At 47.7% G+C, this 18,984-nt stretch overlaps 1 protein-coding gene across 1 annotated transcript in view; it reads left to right on the forward strand.

Moving 5' to 3' along the window:
* The window catches only part of LOC138814247 (rho GTPase-activating protein 35), an 81,605-nt gene that overhangs the window by 40,798 nt on the left and 21,823 nt on the right, over positions 1-18,984 (forward strand). The window contains exons 2-3 of the mRNA XM_070003260.1: positions 6,938-10,808; positions 16,101-16,245. Coding sequence (XP_069859361.1) covers positions 7,125-10,808; positions 16,101-16,245 — 3,829 coding nt within the window. The 5' untranslated portion in view covers positions 6,938-7,124. The remainder of the gene's footprint in view (positions 1-6,937; positions 10,809-16,100; positions 16,246-18,984) is intronic.

Below are 18,984 nucleotides of genomic sequence, written 5' to 3' on the forward strand. Positions count from 1 at the left end.
GCACTCATGGGGCTTGAATTTAGGGCCTGGGCACTGTCTCTGAGCTTCTTTTGTTCAAGGCTAGCACTCTACCATTTGAGCCACAGTGTTACTTCTGACCTTTTCTGTTTATGTGGTACTGAGGAATCAAACCCAGGGTGTGCTAGGCAAGCACTCTACCACTCAGCCACATTCCCAGCCCTTCTCGGAGCTTTAATATTCCATGCTTCTTTGTATATTTGGAAAGGAAAGTCCGTTGGAAGGCTCACTGTGAGGAGCTTGTCTAGAAGGAACATGGGGCTGGGAATGTGACTTCATGGTAGAGTGCTTGCCTTGTATGCATGAAGCCCTGGGTTCGATTCCTAACTACCACATAAATAGATAAAGCTGGAAGTGGTGCAGTGGCTCAAGTGGTAGAGTGCTAGCCTTGAGCAAAAGAAGCTCAGGGACAGTGCCCAGGCCCTGGGTTCAAGCCCCAGGACTGGCTAAAAAAAAGAATGTGATTCTGTTTTATCCCAGCTCAGTCCAGCCATGTGTCTACTTAATGTGGACACTACCAGCTCTAAGTGTTGAGTGCCCTTGTATCTGGGCACAGCAGTTGTGTCGTGGTCATGGTGGGAATTCTCTTTCTTATGTATGCATGGGTCACTCAGATCAGGGCCTGGGCACATTCCTGCTGCGGGAGGCAGGGGAGCTTGCTGCCCTAGCTGCCCAGCCGGTGACAGTGTGAACTGTAGCAGTCAGTAATCCTGGATCTTAGTGGCTTTTCTGGGTCCCAGGAATGTGTGCTCTCTCGGGAATGTGCCATTTCTTCCTCTGCCTGTTGTAGAGGCGCTAACAGAACGACCACCGCTTCCTGTTCCAGCACAAGCACTCTGGTAAGGAGCCAGTGTCCTAGTTAAACCAGTCATAGATTGTTTTATTACAATGTATATTTGTGACAAAGAATTGAAAATAATCCTGAAGTAATTCCTCTCCCAAGTACTTGACTCCTGACATCAGATACAAAATTGTTAAAGGTTTGCAGTGTTGTCTTTTTAATATAAGTAGCTATGTAAGCTTCAACTATGTAAAACGTTACTTCTTTGGACCTCCCACTTGCTAGACAGGCAGTCTGCTTGAGCCTCTACCCCAGCCCAAGGAGTAATTTCAAGGGTCATTTCTCCCCTCTGTTGCTAAGTCCTCTGTTTTAGGATTGATTCTGGAAGTTACTGGAAGGCATGCTCTGATTTCACTATGAGTGTGTTAGCCCCATGCTGAGAACAGCAGCCCCCAGAGTTAAACCAAGAAGACATTTTGATGTCCCCCAGTTTACCTTCTTGTGGCCTTCAGGTCATTCACAGTGACTGACTCTGCTAATTTTATTAACCCACCTCTTAGAAAAGTGGAACATGTATGTGACTAGGCACTTAAAGTTATTTCCTTTACACCAAGTGTTTGAGGCGTTTTTTAGATTTATAACGGCCTTTGTTTACCGTGTAATTCAGTCCAATTGAGGAACTAGTAAAACTGCATTGTCTGGACATCAAAGCTAAGAAGAGTGTACTTATACCAAGGAAACTTATTGGGTTTCTAACAAGTGGAAAGTTACCACTTTCAAAAGTTAACCATGTCTATACCAGCTAATTCTTTTTTTTTTTTTTCCGGTTGTGGGGCCTGAACTCTGGGCCTGGGCGCTGTTCCTGTCCCTCAGCTCTTCAGCTGTCGACTAGCGCTCTACCACTTGAGCCTCAGTCCCACTTCCGGCTTTTTCTGCTTGTGTGGTGCTGAAGAATCGAATCCAGGGCCTCATGCATGCAAGGCAAGCACTCTACCATTGAGCCACCTTCTCAGTCCCCCTCCCCCCCCCAGCTAATTCTTAGTTTTAGTTTTTGGTAACTCTTTTTCCCTCTTCCCTGGTGTAGGGGTTTGAGTCCTAGTGTACTGCTAGGCAGAGCTCTACCGCTGAGCAACATCCCGGAGAGGTGACTATCATCACATTTCTGTTGTCAAGATAATTCTGCTTTTAAAATACCAGTTGCAGCTAGGCATGGTGGAAGTGGAGATCTCCATTTGGGGGTCAGCCTTGTCTACATGGTGAAACCCTGTCTCAATATACTATCCTTTTCCTCCAAATCCTGTTAGTGCTGTCTGCGTTCTTCAGAGGTGGCTGTGCTCTTTCTGGTCCCCCTTGAGAACTGTCTGTCTGGCCATTAAAGATAACGCTGACTGAATAAGGAGTTGATGGACTGGGCATTGTAGTTGGTTTCACCATTGAGGTAGTAATTTTTGTTTCTTTTTTCTTCTTCTGAGCTTTTGAGGCAGGGTAGATTATTAGCCCCACTTTACAGAGAAGATCTGAGTCACAGACATGAATGATGACTTGCTCAGGGCACATAGCAGTCACTTCAGGCATCCTGGGACTGGCATTGCCATGCTGAGTTTCAAGACTGGTCAAATGAGAGACCTGGAGACTCACCACCCTGGGCTTGGGAGCAGATAGAGAAGGGAAGGGCTCTGTTAGGTCGTGCAAGAGGCTCTGTCAAAATTGTGTCCTCATGGGACAAAGCACAATTGTCTGTGGACTACCAAGTCATGCACAGCAGGACGCTGACTTGCACAGCTCTTCCTGGTCAGGATTTCAAGGATGGATGGGAATGGGCTTTAGGAGTCACAAGTCCCTCATAAGTGTGTTTCCGTGAATGCTCCCAGAGGATGAAGGGTACATTCTTCTAGGTGTTTGGATGCCCAGAGCCTGGCTTAGTCCTGGGGAGCATGGCATTGTCTGGAGCCATTCATTGCCCACAGCCATTGACATGTCTCTTTAAAAGCTAATCACGTTTGGTCTTGGAAGGTCTGGCTTAGCATTAGAGATGAGAGGATGGTGATGTTTCCAAGAGGCCTGGGACCTCTGGAGTTGGGTCATGTGCTTTCCCACTTGTTGCCCCTGGTGCCAGCAGAATTGTGTGATGATGGGACGCATGGAAACAGGAAGCCGGTGGGAATGGCAGGTCTTACTTACCAGATACTGAGCTTCAAAAGGCTGTTGCCCTGCACTTGTTCAGTTCTCCTCTCTGGGTCTCCGGAGTCTATGTGGGCTCAGCGGTCCCAGGATTACACTTGAGCAGGTAAGGGACCAGGAGAACCAGGAGGATCAGGCAGCCAAGTAGTCAAGATCCTTTTTCTGGAAAGTGCTTAGGTGCCATTTTCCAGCCACGCCCTGGAGTTCCTGGAGCCCTGAGGGAAAATCCATATTATAAAGTGGCTTACTCCTGTCCCTGCTTATCTGCACATACTCCTAACCCACAGCTTTACTCCAGCTCTTCCCCTAACTAGGCCAGCCTGTTTTCTGGGGCGGAGTGGGTCTTTGTATATTTCATTCCTTTTGTCTAAAATACCCTACATACTTGGAGGTATCACCTGAGAAGCAACTTCCTCTAGAGAACAAACCCACCTGAGTGTGAAAGTCTGGCTTTGGGGGATCCTGTGTGTGTACTTAGTCTTGCCTGTCATTCCTTCCGTGGTCATGCTTGTTTTGGGTCTTGTGCTGTACTTGGCTCTATGCCTTATCCCCCCCAGGCTCATGCTGCATTTTTACCCTCGAGAATTTTTTTTTTTTTAATTTGAAAGAATGACAAAGTCACAATAGTGAAAGTAACAGGAAGAGCTGGACGCAGGTGGCTCATGCCTACTTAGTAGGCTGAGACCTAGAGGAGCAAAATTCAAAGCCAGCCCCAGGTAGACAAGTATGTGAGATTCCATCTCCAAAATATCCAGCAAAATGTTAGACTGGAGACTTGGCTTAAGTGGTAGAACATTAGCCCTGAATTAAGAAAGCTAAATGAGAGCTCAAGGCCATGAGTTCAAGCCCCAGTCTTGACAGGAAACAAAAAAAAAGAAAGAAAATAGCAGAAGGAATATCCAGTATACTTTAGTCAGATTCACCTTGCTAACACTTTACTCATGTGTTTGTACTTTTTCTCATCTTACTGCTGTTTTTTTTTCAATGACCATCTGTATTCATTTTCAAAATACTTAATGAGAATTTCCTAAAGTGGGAATATTTCCTCAGATGACAACCATTAGTTTCACAATTTTACATCAGTGCTTTATTTTTTTCCTGCTTTATCCTTCCTGTATCCCCCCGCCCCATTTTTATTGTGGAAAATACATGTAACATAAAATTGAGCATCTGGAGCATTTTTTGACATAAAGTTCAGGGATATTAAATCCATTCATGACATCCTTCATCCATTACCACTAACTTCTATAACTTTATCTTTTAAATGGGAACTGTAGTTCCCTTTGAGCAGTATTTCCCTGCATTCTAAAATTTGTTTGCAAAGGGTTTGGATACATACCTAGGAATACAATTGCTGGGTGGTGGTAACTTTAAGAAATGCCCGGATTGTTTTCAACAGTTGGGGAACCAGTGTACATCCTGCCAACGGTGCCCAGGCTCCATTTCTCCACTTCTTCAACCCTTGCTATTTTCTGATTTTATTTCATTTTTAATGTTTGTGACACTCATCTTTGTGAGTGTGAGGTGATATTTAAGGGTTTGTTTCTTTTCCTACTATTTAGTGTGGTTGGACATCTTTTTGTGTGCTTTGTGACCATTTGTGTATCTTCTGTATAGAGATGTCTACAAATCTTTTGCTTATTTTTGAATTAGGTTGTTTGATTTTTGCTGTTGAGTTTCAGGAGTCCTGTTTTATTTGGGTCTTAATCTTTTATCAGAAATATGACTTGCACAGATTTTCTCTATTCTGTGGTTTGCTCTTTTACTCTATTAATGTAGTGTCTTGTGCAATTGCCCTAGTCCTTTGGTGTCATATCCAAGAAATAATTGTGAAGTTCCATGTCTTGAGTCTTGCTTTTAAGTTTTTTTCTTCTTTTTTTTTTTTGGGGGGGGGGGTCGGGTCGTGGGGCCTGAACTCTTGGCCTGGGCACTGTCCCTCAGCTCTTCAGCTCAAGGCTAGCGCTCTACCTCTTGAGCCACAGCACCACTTCTGGCTTTTTTTCTTTTTGCTTATGTGTGCTAAGGAATCGAACCCAGGGCCTCATGCATGCAAGGCAAGCGCTCTACCACTGAGCCACCTTCCCAGCCCCTTAAGTTTTTTCTTGAGAGGTTTTGTTTTTTGTTTTTTATTTTATTTTTCCAGTCCTGGAGCTTGAACTCAGGGCTTGTGCACTGCCTCTAAGCTGTTTGCTTAAGGCTAGCACTCTACCACTTGAACCACAGCACCACTTCCAGCTTTTTCTGTGTATGTGGTGCTGAGGAATTGAACCCAGGGCTTTGTACATGCTAGGCAAGTACTCTACCGCTGAGCCACCATCCTAGCCTTCTTGAGAGTTTTATAGTTTGAGGTCTATTTCCATTTAGAGTTGGTTTTTGTAAGGTGTAGGTGAGGGTCCCCCTTTATTCTTTTTTTTTGGGGGGGGTCCGGTCGTGGGGCCTGAACTCTGAGCCTGGGCATTGTCCCTCAGCTCTTCAGCTCAAGGCTAGTGCTCTACCACTTGAGCCACAGCACCACTTCCAGCTTTTTTCTTTTTGTTTATATGGTGCTGGGGAATCGGACCCAGGGCCTCATGCATGCAAGGCAAGCGCTCTACCACTTAGCCACCTTCCCAGCCCCCCCTTTATTCTTTTGTATACTGATGTCTAGTTTTTTAGCACCATTTGTTGAGAGCACAGTCCTTTCCTCATAGAAATCAGTTAACATATGTAGGTATTTTCTAGTGCTATTCCATTGCTCTGTCTTTATGCCAATACTGCATTGTTTTGCTTCATAGTAAGTTTTTGAAATCAGGAAATGTAAGTCTTCCAGCTTTGTTCTTTTTCAAGGTTGCTTTTGCTGTGCAGGAGTCTCTTGAGATTGCACAGGAATTTTATGAGGGGGTTTTCTTCTTGTGCAAAAATCATCTTTGGAATTTTGATAGAGATTGCATTGTATTTTCAGGTTGCATTGGGCAGTATTGACACCTTAACAATACTAAGTTTTCCAGTCCTTGAACATGAGATGTGTTGTTGTTTAGCAGTTTGTTTTAGTAATAATATGTAGTTTTCATTGTACATTTTTCTTTGTTAATACTTAAGATTATTATTTAAGTATATATATTTAAGTAGTTGTTATAAAGATGATGTAGAGGGGTTACTGTTTTTGGGTCCAGTCATGGGCTTGAATTCTGGGTCTGGGCGCTGTCCCTCAGCTATTCAGCTCAAGGCAAGCACGCCCCCACTTGAGTCATAGCGCCACTTCCGGCTTTTTTTTCCTGGTTATGTGGTGCTGAGGAATCGAACACAGGGCCTCATGCATGCAAGGCAAGCACTCTACCACTGAGCCACCTTCCCAGCCCCAGGGGTTACTGTTTTATAAGTCAGGTAATGAGTGGGTTTCTTTTTGGACAGTGTACTCCTTACTTTGCTCTCTACCAGTTTTTCCCTCCCATTCCTGCCCACAAATTGTATAGTTCATTTTCAACATAGTGTCTAGTGAGTACTACTACTGCATTTGGTTACTCTTTGTCTCTCCATTTCTGTGACACCTCCCCTACCCCGATCCCTGTTTTCTGCAATTGGTAGTAATTCTTCCCTGTATTCAATTAGTTTGGTCCCCAGTTTCCCTAGACTTAGCTAATCATCTTTCAAGATGACACCTGTGTCCCTGTTAGATGCTGTATCATCTTTTTCTTGCTCATGATACACCCTGCTCTGTTTGTACATTGAGCCATTTTCCCAAGGCATACCCATACCATGCTTCAGCCTTCAGCACACTTCTGATTTGTATTTTTCTGCTTCAGCATCAGCTCTGCTTCTGTGTCTTAGGCATGCATATCTTCACCTAGCATAAAGCCTGCCGTGTTAGGTATTTAAATATTTGGCGAGTCAAATAGTTGATTGGTTGAGTGCTTAAAATTAAAATTTCTAACACTCTGATGCTCATAGTTTTGTGTGTCTTTCCTTCCCTTCGTCTAGGAGGAAATGTCGACGCTTGGGCGATGAGAAGCAGTGGTCGCTGGGGTGCTGCGCTGTGCAGCACCATGGGCTCTGACTCTTGTACCGCGTGGGCAGCTGGCCTCCACTGCCGCTGTTGATAGCCCTCCCTCCACAGGAACACTAACCTGATCTCGGACGTGGCTGATTGTGGCAGGATGTGTCGACGATGATGATGGCAAGGAAGCAAGATGTCCGCATTCCCACCTACAACATCAGCGTGGTGGGATTGTCTGGGACCGAGAAGGAGAAGGGCCAGTGTGGCATTGGGAAGTCATGTCTGTGCAACCGCTTCGTGCGTCCGAGTGCTGATGAGTTCCACTTGGACCACACCTCCGTCCTCAGCACCAGTGACTTTGGCGGGCGAGTGGTCAATAATGACCACTTTCTCTACTGGGGAGAAGTTAGCCGGTCCCTCGAGGACTGCGTGGAGTGTAAGATGCACATTGTGGAGCAGACTGAATTTATTGATGACCAGACTTTTCAGCCTCATCGGAGCACCGCCCTGCAGCCCTACATCAAGAGAGCCGCTGCAACCAAGCTCGCATCGGCTGAAAAACTCATGTACTTTTGCACTGACCAGCTGGGGCTGGAGCAGGACTTTGAGCAGAAACAAATGCCCGATGGAAAGCTGCTGGTCGATGGTTTCCTTCTTGGGATTGATGTCAGCCGGGGCATGAATAGGAACTTTGATGACCAGCTCAAGTTTGTCTCGAATCTCTACAACCAGCTTGCAAAAACAAAAAAGCCCATCGTGGTGGTCCTGACTAAGTGCGATGAGGGTGTTGAACGGTACATTAGAGACGCACATACTTTTGCCTTAAGCAAAAAGAACCTCCAGGTTGTGGAGACCTCGGCGAGATCGAACGTCAACGTGGACTTGGCTTTCAGTACCTTAGTGCAGCTCATTGATAAGAGCCGGGGAAAGACGAAAATTATTCCTTATTTTGAAGCTCTCAAGCAGCAGAGTCAGCAGATCGCCACAGCGAAAGACAAGTATGAGTGGCTCGTGAGTCGCATTGTGAAAAATCACAACGAGAACTGGCTGAGCGTCAGCCGAAAGATGCAGGCCTCCCCCGAGTACCAGGACTATGTCTACCTGGAAGGGACGCAGAAAGCCAAGAAGCTGTTTCTCCAGCACATCCACCGCCTCAAGCACGAGCACATTGAGCGCCGGAGGAAGCTGTACTTGGCAGCCCTGCCCTTGGCTTTTGAAGCTCTCATACCGAACCTAGATGAGATTGACCACCTCAGCTGCATCAAAGCCAAAAAGCTTTTAGAGACCAAGCCGGAGTTCCTGAAGTGGTTCGTTGTGCTTGAAGAGACCCCGTGGGATGCCACCAGCCACATCGACAACATGGAGAATGAGCGGGTTCCCTTTGACTTGATGGACACGGTTCCTGCGGAGCAGCTGTACGAGGCCCACTTAGAGAGGCTGCGGAATGAGAGGAAGAGAGCGGAGATGCGGAGGGCATTCAAAGAAAACCTGGAGACCTCGCCGTTCATAACGCCCGGGAAGCCTTGGGAAGAGGCCCGGAGCTTTATTATGAATGAAGACTTCTACCAGTGGCTGGAAGAATCTGTGTACATGGATATTTATGGGAAGCACCAAAAGCAGATCATAGACAAAGCAAAGGAAGAGTTTCAAGAGTTGCTTTTGGAATATTCAGAATTGTTTTATGAACTGGAGCTGGATGCTAAGCCCAGCAAGGAAAAGATGGGCGTCATCCAGGATGTTCTGGGGGAGGAGCAGCGGTTCAAGGCATTGCAGAAGCTGCAGGCGGAGCGTGATGCCCTCATCCTGAAGCACATCCATTTCGTGTACCACCCGACAAAGGAGACGTGCCCCAGCTGCCCAGCTTGTGTGGATGCCAAGATTGAGCACTTGATCAGTTCGAGGTTCATCCGCCCATCTGACCGCAATCAGAAGAATTCGCTCTCTGATCCCAACATTGATAGGATCAATTTGGTTATCTTGGGCAAAGATGGTCTTGCCCGAGAGTTGGCCAATGAAATTCGAGCTCTTTGTACAAATGATGACAAATATGTGATAGATGGCAAAATGTATGAACTTTCCCTGAGGCCGATAGAAGGGAATGTCAGGCTTCCCGTGAACTCTTTCCAGACGCCGACTTTTCAGCCCCATGGCTGCCTCTGCCTTTACAATTCAAAGGAATCGCTGTCCTATGTCGTTGAGAGCATAGAAAAGAGCAGAGAGTCCACACTGGGAAGGCGGGACAATCACTTAGTCCACCTCCCCCTGACATTAATTCTGGTCAACAAGAGAGGAGACACCAGTGGAGAGACTCTACATAGCCTAATACAACAAGGCCAGCAAATTGCTAGCAAGCTTCAGTGCGTCTTTCTTGATCCTGCTTCTGCTGGCATTGGTTATGGACGGAATATTAATGAGAAGCAAATCAGTCAGGTTTTAAAGGGACTCCTGGACTCTAAGCGTAACTTAAACCTGGTCAGTTCTACTGCTAGCATCAAAGATTTGGCTGACGTGGACCTGCGGATTGTTATGTGTCTCATGTGTGGCGATCCCTTTAGCGCAGATGACATCCTCTTTCCTGTCCTTCAGTCCCAAACCTGTAAGTCTTCCCATTGTGGAAGCAACAACTCTGTGTTACTTGAACTTCCAATCGGGCTGCACAAGAAGCGCATTGAGCTGTCTGTCCTTTCTTACCATTCCTCATTTAGCATCCGGAAGAGCCGGTTGGTTCATGGGTACATAGTTTTTTATTCAGCCAAACGTAAGGCCTCCTTGGCTATGTTACGTGCCTTTCTTTGTGAAGTGCAGGATATTATCCCCATCCAGCTTGTAGCACTCACTGATGGCGCTGTAGACGTCCTGGACAATGACTTAAGTCGGGAACAGCTGACGGAAGGGGAGGAGATTGCGCAGGAAATCGACGGGAGATTCACAAGCCTCCCCTGTAGCCAACCTCAGCATAAGCTTGACATCTTCCACCCATTTTTTAAAGATGTGGTGGAGAAAAAGAACATCATCGAGGCCACACACATGTATGATAACGTTGCTGAGGCCTGTAGCACCACCGAGGAGGTGTTCAACTCCCCCCGGGCAGGCTCGCCACTCTGCAACTCAAACCTGCAGGATTCGGAAGAGGACATGGAGCCGCCGTCATACAGCCTGTTTCGGGAAGACACGTCACTGCCTTCCCTGTCCAAAGACCATTCTAAACTCTCTATGGAGCTGGAGGGAAACGATGGGCTCTCATTCATCATGAGCAACTTTGAGAGTAAACTGAACAACAAAGTACCTCCGCCAGTCAAACCAAAGCCTCCTGTCCATTTTGAAATTACGAAGGGAGATCTGTCTTATTTGGACCAAGGCCATCGGGATGGGCAGAGGAAGTCCATGTCCTCTAGTCCCTGGCTGCCACAGGATGGGTTTGATCCTTCTGACTACGCAGAACCTATGGATGCTGTGGTCAAGCCGAGGAACGAAGAGGAAAACATATATTCGGTTCCCCACGACAGCACTCAAGGCAAGATCATCACCATCCGGAATATCAACAAAGCTCAGTCCAACGGCAGTGGCAATGGTTCTGACAGTGAGATGGACACGAGTTCTCTAGAGCGCGGCCGCAAGGTGTCCATTGTGAGCAAGCCTGTGCTGTACCGGACCAGGTGTACCCGACTTGGGCGGTTCGCTAGTTACCGAACCAGCTTCAGCGTGGGGAGTGACGATGAGCTGGGGCCCATCCGGAAGAAAGAGGAGGACCAGGCCTCCCAGGGATACAAGGGGGACAACACTGTCATTCCCTATGAAACCGATGAAGACCCCAGGAGGAGGAATATTCTTCGCAGCCTAAGGAGGAACACCAAGGTAAGACTGGGCAGAGTCAGAGCAATGGTTGCTCAGTGCAGTGGCTTTCGAGAGAGGTGATGGATGATGATCACTTTGCAATGACAGCTCATTCTGCTAAAGAACTGCTTTGTGGCTCACGCCTGTAATCCTAGCTACTCAGAAGTCTGAGATCTAAGGATCAAGGTTTGAAGCCAGCTCAGGCAGGAAAGTCTGTGAGGCTCTTATCACCAATTAACCACCAAAAAAAATAAAGAATTGGAGGGGCTGGAAATGTAGCTTAGTGGTAGAGTGCTTGCGTAGTATGCATTAAGCCCTGGGTTCAGTTCCTCAGCACCATATAAACAGAAAAAGCCGGAAATGGTGCTGTGACTCAAGTGGTAGAATGCCAGCCTTGAGCAAAAGAAGCTTAACTTAGGGATGGCACCCAGGCCCTGAGTTCAAGCCTCAGGACTGGCAGAAAAAAAAAAAAAAATTGGAAGTGTAAACCATTAGTCTTTTTTTTTTTTTAATTTAAATTTAAATTTTAATTTTTTGTGAACACACTGTACAGAGGGGTTACAATTACATGGGCAGGTTAATGCGTGCATTTCTTATCAAGCATTGCAGCCTCCTCCATTGTTTACCCTTCACATCCCTTCCCAGCCTCACCCCCCCACCCCCCCACCCAATCCTCCCCGCCTTCCCCCCCACCCCCACCCGCACCAACATTGTAAAGCTCGTTTTCGACATGACAACTTGTACTTCTCTAAACCATTAGTCTTGAGCAAAAAAGCTAAGGCCTAGTACCTTGACCCTGAGCTCAAGTCCCAGTACTGGCATACACAAAAATTGTGACTAGTGAAATAAGAGTCTCATCGACTTTCCTGCCAGTTTTCTTGCCATATAGTGTCAGAAAGAGCAGGGCAGTACCATGTGGCTCTACCCCATTGCCTGCTGATGACCCTTGATTACCCCACGTCCTGTTTACCCCTTGAAGGGTTCTTGGTTCGCTCCAGTATTTCCTACTCCAGGTCAGCATGAGGCAGGCCAGCGAAAGCAATCGTAGTGGAGAAGCCAGAAAACAGCTCCCTGGAGTTCCTGAAGCTTCTGTTTAATGATAGTGGAACATTTTGCATTTCTTCTCTTCTTCCTCCACTCCCAGTAAAAACTGTTGCCAGAACAGCGTATCTGAATGATGACATTCAATTTGTGGGAGTGTTGGCACACCTGGGAATTAGGAAGGTGGCATAATAGCATACTGAATTATCACTCTTTTCTGACTTTTGGTGACATTTTTTAATACTTGCTGCAAGTGATGTTTTTAAAACACATCCCCAAACAAGCCCTGCTTTGCACCACTTGCACTTTGGTGCAAGCACAGCCGGAGCCTCTGGACCCTGAGCCTTGGCTAGCTGTGCTCCTGTCCTGCTGTGGTCAGGCTTGCTCACCTAGGACCACATCCTGGGCTGCTGGGTCAGATGGCTAGAAGCTGCCACTTCCCTTCTGGCTTTAGTGCTGCAGGCCACACCTCTTCAAGTCAAATAGAAATGATTCCTCTGATAACTCTGGCCGCAGGGTAATCGCATGGCAGCCTTGGCTTGGAGTGTCCTTTGAAAAGAGTGAGTAGAAGGTGAAATTGTCACTTCCTGTCTTGGAGAATGGTGCTTTGAAATGAGTGTGGCTGCTTTGTCATCATGGTGCCGGGAGCAAATGGCCTTGCCGTTATGAGCTAAGAATGCAGACTGACACTTGTTTTACTGGAAAAGCAAAATACCATCAGGACAGGGAGTGCCAAACCAGCCCTTTGGTGAGGGATTTGGCCTTTGAGCATGCCAAAGAGAAAGGAGCCAAGGCACTCTGGTTTCAGCTGGTCATGGAGAACATTGGTGCCTTCTGATGCCAGAGACTGCTGAGGAAACAGCCCCAGTCTGGCCCAAGGCTGTAGCACCCACTCTGGGCAGCACACAGTCACAGCCACTGAGAATACCATCCTCCGCCCAGGGAAGGCTGGGCTGCCTCAGAGACCAAGGGCACTGACTAGCAGCTAAACTGCGGTCACATCCCAACTCCCCACTTCATCCATTGGCCATGGGGCACCTGGATCAAAGAGGGAGACCTTTATGCAGGGTTATGAGGAATGAAGCCCAATGTGGCTAGGCTCCCACAGCTGGACCTAGAAAAGGGAGGAGACTGAAGCCAGGCCCTGTGGGAAGGTCCAGCTGACCACCACCACCACCTCCCCTTTCTAAGTAAAATTTGGCTCTCTTGTTCCTTAGCGGCTTTCTCTGCGCTTATCCTGACAATCACCCTGTGGCCCTGGCTGATTTTGCTAGAGGAGTGCTTTACTGTACAGCTGGAGGCAGGGAGGAAAGGGCGAGCTTTCATCTCCGGTGGAAGTGCAGCCTCTGAAGCTCCCTCTGCTTTGGGTCCCTTTCCCAGAGGAACCATTCAGCAGCCATCCTTGGTGGGAGCCTTCCGCAGTCAGCTGAATGAGCGAAGCTGCATCGCACTGGGCTGTGAATGGAGCTTTGTCTGCAGTGCTAGTGAGCACACATGGGCTCCGGCTCTCGCGCCCAGAGCCCCGCCTGAGCCTCCCAGCTCCACAATTGTGTCTTTGGGGCTGACTCCAGTTACTGCACTTGGTGTGTTTGACCATGATTTAAAAAGACATTATTGGCTATTTACCCTTCGATCAGACGTGTTCTTATTTTTGTGTTAAAACAAAACAAGACAAAAAAAAAAAAACAAGACAAACAGAATGATAAAGAAAATCTTTCACCCACTGAAGCTACCACATGACAAGACAACCTATTGAAAAGCTCCCAGTTCAATCACGCATTGTTTAGTGTATAAGGCTCCAAGTAACCAGTTTGACAGTTTGTCGTCCCCCCCCCCCCCACATACACATACACACTGAATTGGCTTATTTCATTGCATTCAGTGAATTGGCTGGTTGTTGTAGCTTTGTGTGGACACAGCTCTCATTTTGTGAGGCCCAGAGCGGAGTTGCAGTTTCTAGTGTGAATAAAAACCAGCTGGGGAGTGGGACTGCTCATCCCGGGAGGGATGTGGGTTTTGACAGGCAAGCTCAATGCTGGAGACCTCAGCTGTGCATAACTTGCGGGCTTCAGGAAAGGTTAGTCCTAGCCTCCATGGGCTGAATGGACCAGTTCCTCATCCCTGGGCCTTGAGACTGTGCTCTTCTGACCTTGGATTCCCTGGCCTGCATCCCCCCTACTTGCTGCCCTTCAGGGAGAGGACTGGACTCACCCACTCCTCACCCAGGGTGCAGGAGAAGACTTGTGCGAATGCTAAATGCTATAGTGCCCAGCATACTCACCTTGTTGGCACCTGGCAGGGATGGTCTTTATCAACCAGAGGCGGTACAGGATACTGACAGCATTGTGAACCAAGTTTTACCCTGAGCTGGGACAGCTAGGAAAGCCCCGTGAGAAAATGGGAGAAGGAAATGACTTGGGAAGAGTCTGGCAGGTAATGCCCACGGAGCAGGGCTTTGTGGGGATACAGTGTGTCCCACTCAAAGCAAGAGCATAGTCCCTGTTCAAATGCTTGCTGGAAGCTAGGGAGCACCCACCATGTGCCCCATTCCTTGGCTCAGATACTCTTTCCTTCTCTCTCTCTTTTTTTTTTTTTGCCATGCTGAAAACTGAACCTAGGGCCTCACACATCCCAGGCAAGTGCTGTACCAATTGAGCTATGCCCATAGCACCACAGGATGCTGCTACCTGCCTGTCTGGGCTGACCTTGAACTTGGATTCCTCCTGCCATCACCTTGAGAATAGCTGATCACAGGCTCACAGGCGGGCACTACTATGCCTGACTCTTTTCTGTGTTTTAAGGAGGTGATTTTGTTCACCTTTAGAGATGAGATGACTTTAGGACTCAGAGATTAAACACTTGCCCAAGCTAATGCTGCTGAGAAGTAAAGGAGCTAAACGTTTGAATCCAGTCTAATGGCCACCACCCTAGTGAGTCTCTAGAGGTCTGCAAGAAACCTGCCAATCTTCCCAGTCAGGAACATGCACTTAGACAGTCTGCCTGTTTAGTTTGTACTTCCAAATCAAGGGCCTTGGTCCTTTAAGTGAAATTTTATTCCATACCCCATGTCCCCAGCAAATAGTATATGCTGTTTGTCTCAGCCTGCAAAGCTGAGGTAGGTAGGGGCAGAAGCAAGATGTTCTAGTGTGTGTTGGTTCTGGGCTTGGACTCTAGCCCTAATGTTTGGGTACTTTGACATGAATAAAAACATTTATAGGCACCAGAAGAGAGTATATGAAGTTGACACCTAAACGTTGGCACCCTGAACAAACTACATAGCTACTGTTCCCCAGGAGCTAGAATGAAGAGTGCATCCAGAGAGTGTAGAACCCTGCAAGGCACTGCTTTGTGCTTACAGCCCTCGGGTCCTTTTTCTTCTCCCAGGGTGACATCTAGTGCACTGTTGGCTGTGACCGTGTCTTCCTTCACCAGTTAGAGTAAAAAAAGTTCATTGAGAGTGGGAGACCATCTTGGACATGGTATAAGCTCTGCTGCCAGTTTGCTATGCGATCCTGGATAATTCACTTAAAAAATGGCAAGCCAGATATGATGGCACATGCTTGTTCAATTCCTTGAGACAAGGTAGAGATTGCAAGCATCTAGATTCAAGGCCAGCCCAGTCAGAAGGTAAGCAAGACCCCCCCTCTCAACCAACAAACCAGAAAAAGTGGTGCATTGATATAGTCTGGTTATGGGGGAGGCATACATAGGAGGATCTCAGTCTGAGGCTGGCCCGTCAGAAAAGATGATCCTGAACTTTCCTACCTAGGCTGGCTTCAAACTGTGATCCTGAGTAGCTGCGATTGCAGCGTCCAGCGTAACCATCTTCTTTTTAGTAGATATTTTAACAGTAGTCCCAGTACTGGCACAAACAAATAATGAAATAAAAGGGATGAATGATTTGAAGCAGATCATCTCAGTATTAATAGTGCTAAGAGCATTGGGAGTTAACCCCAGGATGGTGCACATGGGATTGTTACGTGGGGCAGCCAGCTGCAGCACCGTGCATGCCGGATGTCTCCTAGAGGAAGGGGACTGCTTGTTTTCCAACCCATTGTTTCTGAAGATTGTTTTAATAACAGTGGCACCTCAGAGTGTGACTGTGGCCGCTTCCCACTGTCTTGTATGGTATTTGGAAGCCATAACATGCAAAACTAGCCAGATGAGTTTTCCAGAAGGCCCTGTACCACTGTGCACTGCTGTCTAGTGGTCTTCGGGTATGTGCCGATATTCTCATTTTGTGTTTGTTTCCTTTTTCTCTTTTGTGGACAGAAACCAAAGCCCAAACCCCGACCATCCATCACAAAGGCAACCTGGGAGAGTAATTATTTTGGGGTGCCCTTAACAACTGTCGTGACTCCAGAGAAACCAATCCCCATTTTCATTGAACGATGCATCGAGTACATCGAAGCTACAGGTAAGAGGGCAGCCGGATCATAGTCATCAGACTGCTTGCCGTGTTCAGGAAGCTGTGGGAGGCTGTGTCCTCTGGAGTTCTGGAAGCTGTGCTTTAGTGTGGGATGTTCTGGGTGGAGAAGGGCAGAGTGTTAGACTTGTGGGGCCTCCATGCTAGTGGCGTGAGAAAGTCTGTCTCAGGACCACAGGTGTGGCAGGGCGCATGTCCTCCCTTCTGTGCCAGCTCCACAGCAGCCAGTTGAGGGCAGGACAGGGGTTGTCATCATGTCCTCTGTGCTATTCAGACGTGTGTCACATTTCATGCGATGACTGAGACACTCAGGTATTGGTAGGACTTTTTTCCTGAGGTGTGAAAACAAGTACAGCTGCCTGACCGTTTGGGATAATCATAAAGGGAAACTGTCTTAAAATGCTCTGCAGGGGCTGGGAAGGTGGCTCAGTGGTAAAGTGCTTGCCTAGCATGCAGGAAACCCTGGATTCGATTCCTCAATACCACATAAATAGAAAAGGCTGGAAGTGGGGCTGTGGCTCAGCTGGTAAAGTGCTAGCTTTGAGCAAAAAAGAAGCTCAGGGGCAGTGCCCAGGCCTTGAGTTCGAGCCCCAGGACTGGCTAAAAAAAAAAAATCTGTAATGTTCTTTTTTTCCTTTTTCCCCAATGCTGGGGACCAAACCAGACCAGGGCTTACATATGTGAAGCAAGTACTACTGCTGAGCCACATCCCCAGCCTAATGCCATGTTCTTGAAACAACAGAATTTGACTTGTGTTACATCTTCTGTTTATGTTGGACACTTACACCTATAATCCTAGCTACTCAGGAGGCTAAGACCTGGATGATTGAGGTTCGAAGCCAGACTGGGCAGAAAATCTGCAAGTTTCCATCTTTAATTAACAAAATGCCAGAATGGAGGAGTGGCTCAAATGGTAGAGCACCAGCCGTGAGCAAGAGCCCTGATCAAGCCCCAGTAATGGCACACACACAAATTGTTTATATTCAATTAGTGCTCTTACAGTCTCTTTGGCCTTCCAGTTTCCCTTCATTCTTCTCCTGCATTTTGTCCTGGTAGTGGAATATGATTCCCCATCCCTGACTTCCAGGTAGCTAAGATGATGGGCTCGAGCCATCGCTCTGACTTAGGTAAAAAATATTCATCATAAAGTTTTGTTGGGTCCATATTCCTCTTTGCTCAGTTGGCTTGAAAGTGTCATGGCTGAGTTTACACCAGGATGTAATCAGTATGCTCACTGCATTTAGTCCCTTTCCATCCAGAACTGTCCTCTCTGCTCTGTTTTAGTGGTGACCTCTGAAGAGTCTAGACTGCTGTCTTGTCGAATGGTCCTTTGTGTTGTGCACCGTCTAGACCTTTCCATCATTCTCAGTCCTCTTCCAGCACTGTCCGTGACGGCTTCTGAAAGAGACTGGGCTAAGCTCCCAGGAGGTGGCGGGTGCAGACCTGCCGCCTCCCTCTCTGGGCAGGGTGTGTCTGGGACTTGGGCACAGGGCAAGTGGGTGCTGCCACCTGGCTTCCAATCCCCTCTCCCCACTCATCCACGCATGCTAGGAATTGCCGTAGACTGCATTGTTACATGGAAGCCCTGGCAGGCACTCCTCGCCAATGGCAGATGACTTTCCCAGTGAACCTGTTTGCCAGGCATGGCCAGACAGTGCAGAGTGAGAAATCATCATGTCCCTGCTGTTACGAGCCCTCTACTTTGGCACTCTGACACTTGTCCTGCCAAATAAAACATTGCATCATCCTGGCTGAGGCAGAGCATGGGAGCTCCCCTGCTCCCCTGGAAAGGACACCAGGCAACCTCCAGTTCTGGTGACACCACCAGCAGGGACAGGCACCAGAGAGACCCAAACTTTTCTTAGAAGGAGGTGGCCCAATTATCACAGATGGGACACCTTGAACCCTCTACTTTAGAGATGTTTTCCTCTGAGCAATCTATTCACTGTAAAACCAATGACTCCCTGTAGGTGTGTAACCAGAAGTAAATGGCGCAGAACCCAGTGTTAGGGCTTGTGTCTCCACGCCTGGCACATGGGTTTATGAGGCTGAATCCAGGGCCTTACATTCTGCCTGCAGTGCTGTACTACAGTTTTAGTAGAAACAGCAGGGAGGGTTGGTATCTGAAGCCGGTCCTGGGCAGTGTGTGGAAAGAAACCTTGTGGCCAGGTTCCTGGGAGTGCTGTGTCCCCTTCCTGTCATTTGGGAGTAAACAGCCAGCTCCTTCTAAACACAGATCACAAAAAAAAGGACCATGGGCCAGGCATGGTGTCCACCTGCAGTCTCAGGCAGTCTCGAGGGTCTCGAGTTCAACTTCAGCCCAAACTTCATAGTTAGCCCCTTTCTCAAAAAGCAAAAAAGAATCATGTTTTCTCCCCTCAGAATCTGCTCTTCCTGGGTTTGTGACCTGACTGTGGTTGAAGCTTCTCCCTGCACTTCTTCTTGAGTTTGACCCGCTCATTGCCCCGGCTCTATACCCTGAGGTCACTCTTGTCAACATGACAGCCAATGGGTAGAAAAGCTCTTGTGTGGACGTGGGGCACTTTTGGGCCCCACTAGCTTTTCACTCAGCTCTGGTTACATGGAGGAGGGCAATGTCACCACTGCAGCTGCTCTGGGACCTCCCTGAGAGCGGGGAAGGCAGGTGGGGAGACCTGAGTCGGGGGGCGGGGACACCTCACATTTCTGGCTCCAATGATTTTTTTTCCCCCTTCCTCATTCTCATCCATG

The sequence above is a fragment of the Dipodomys merriami genome, unplaced genomic scaffold, assembly GCF_024711535.1.
Source record: "Dipodomys merriami isolate MVZ:Mamm:240054 unplaced genomic scaffold, mDipMer1.0.p SCAF_106, whole genome shotgun sequence".
Lineage (NCBI taxonomy): Eukaryota > Metazoa > Chordata > Mammalia > Rodentia > Heteromyidae > Dipodomys > Dipodomys merriami.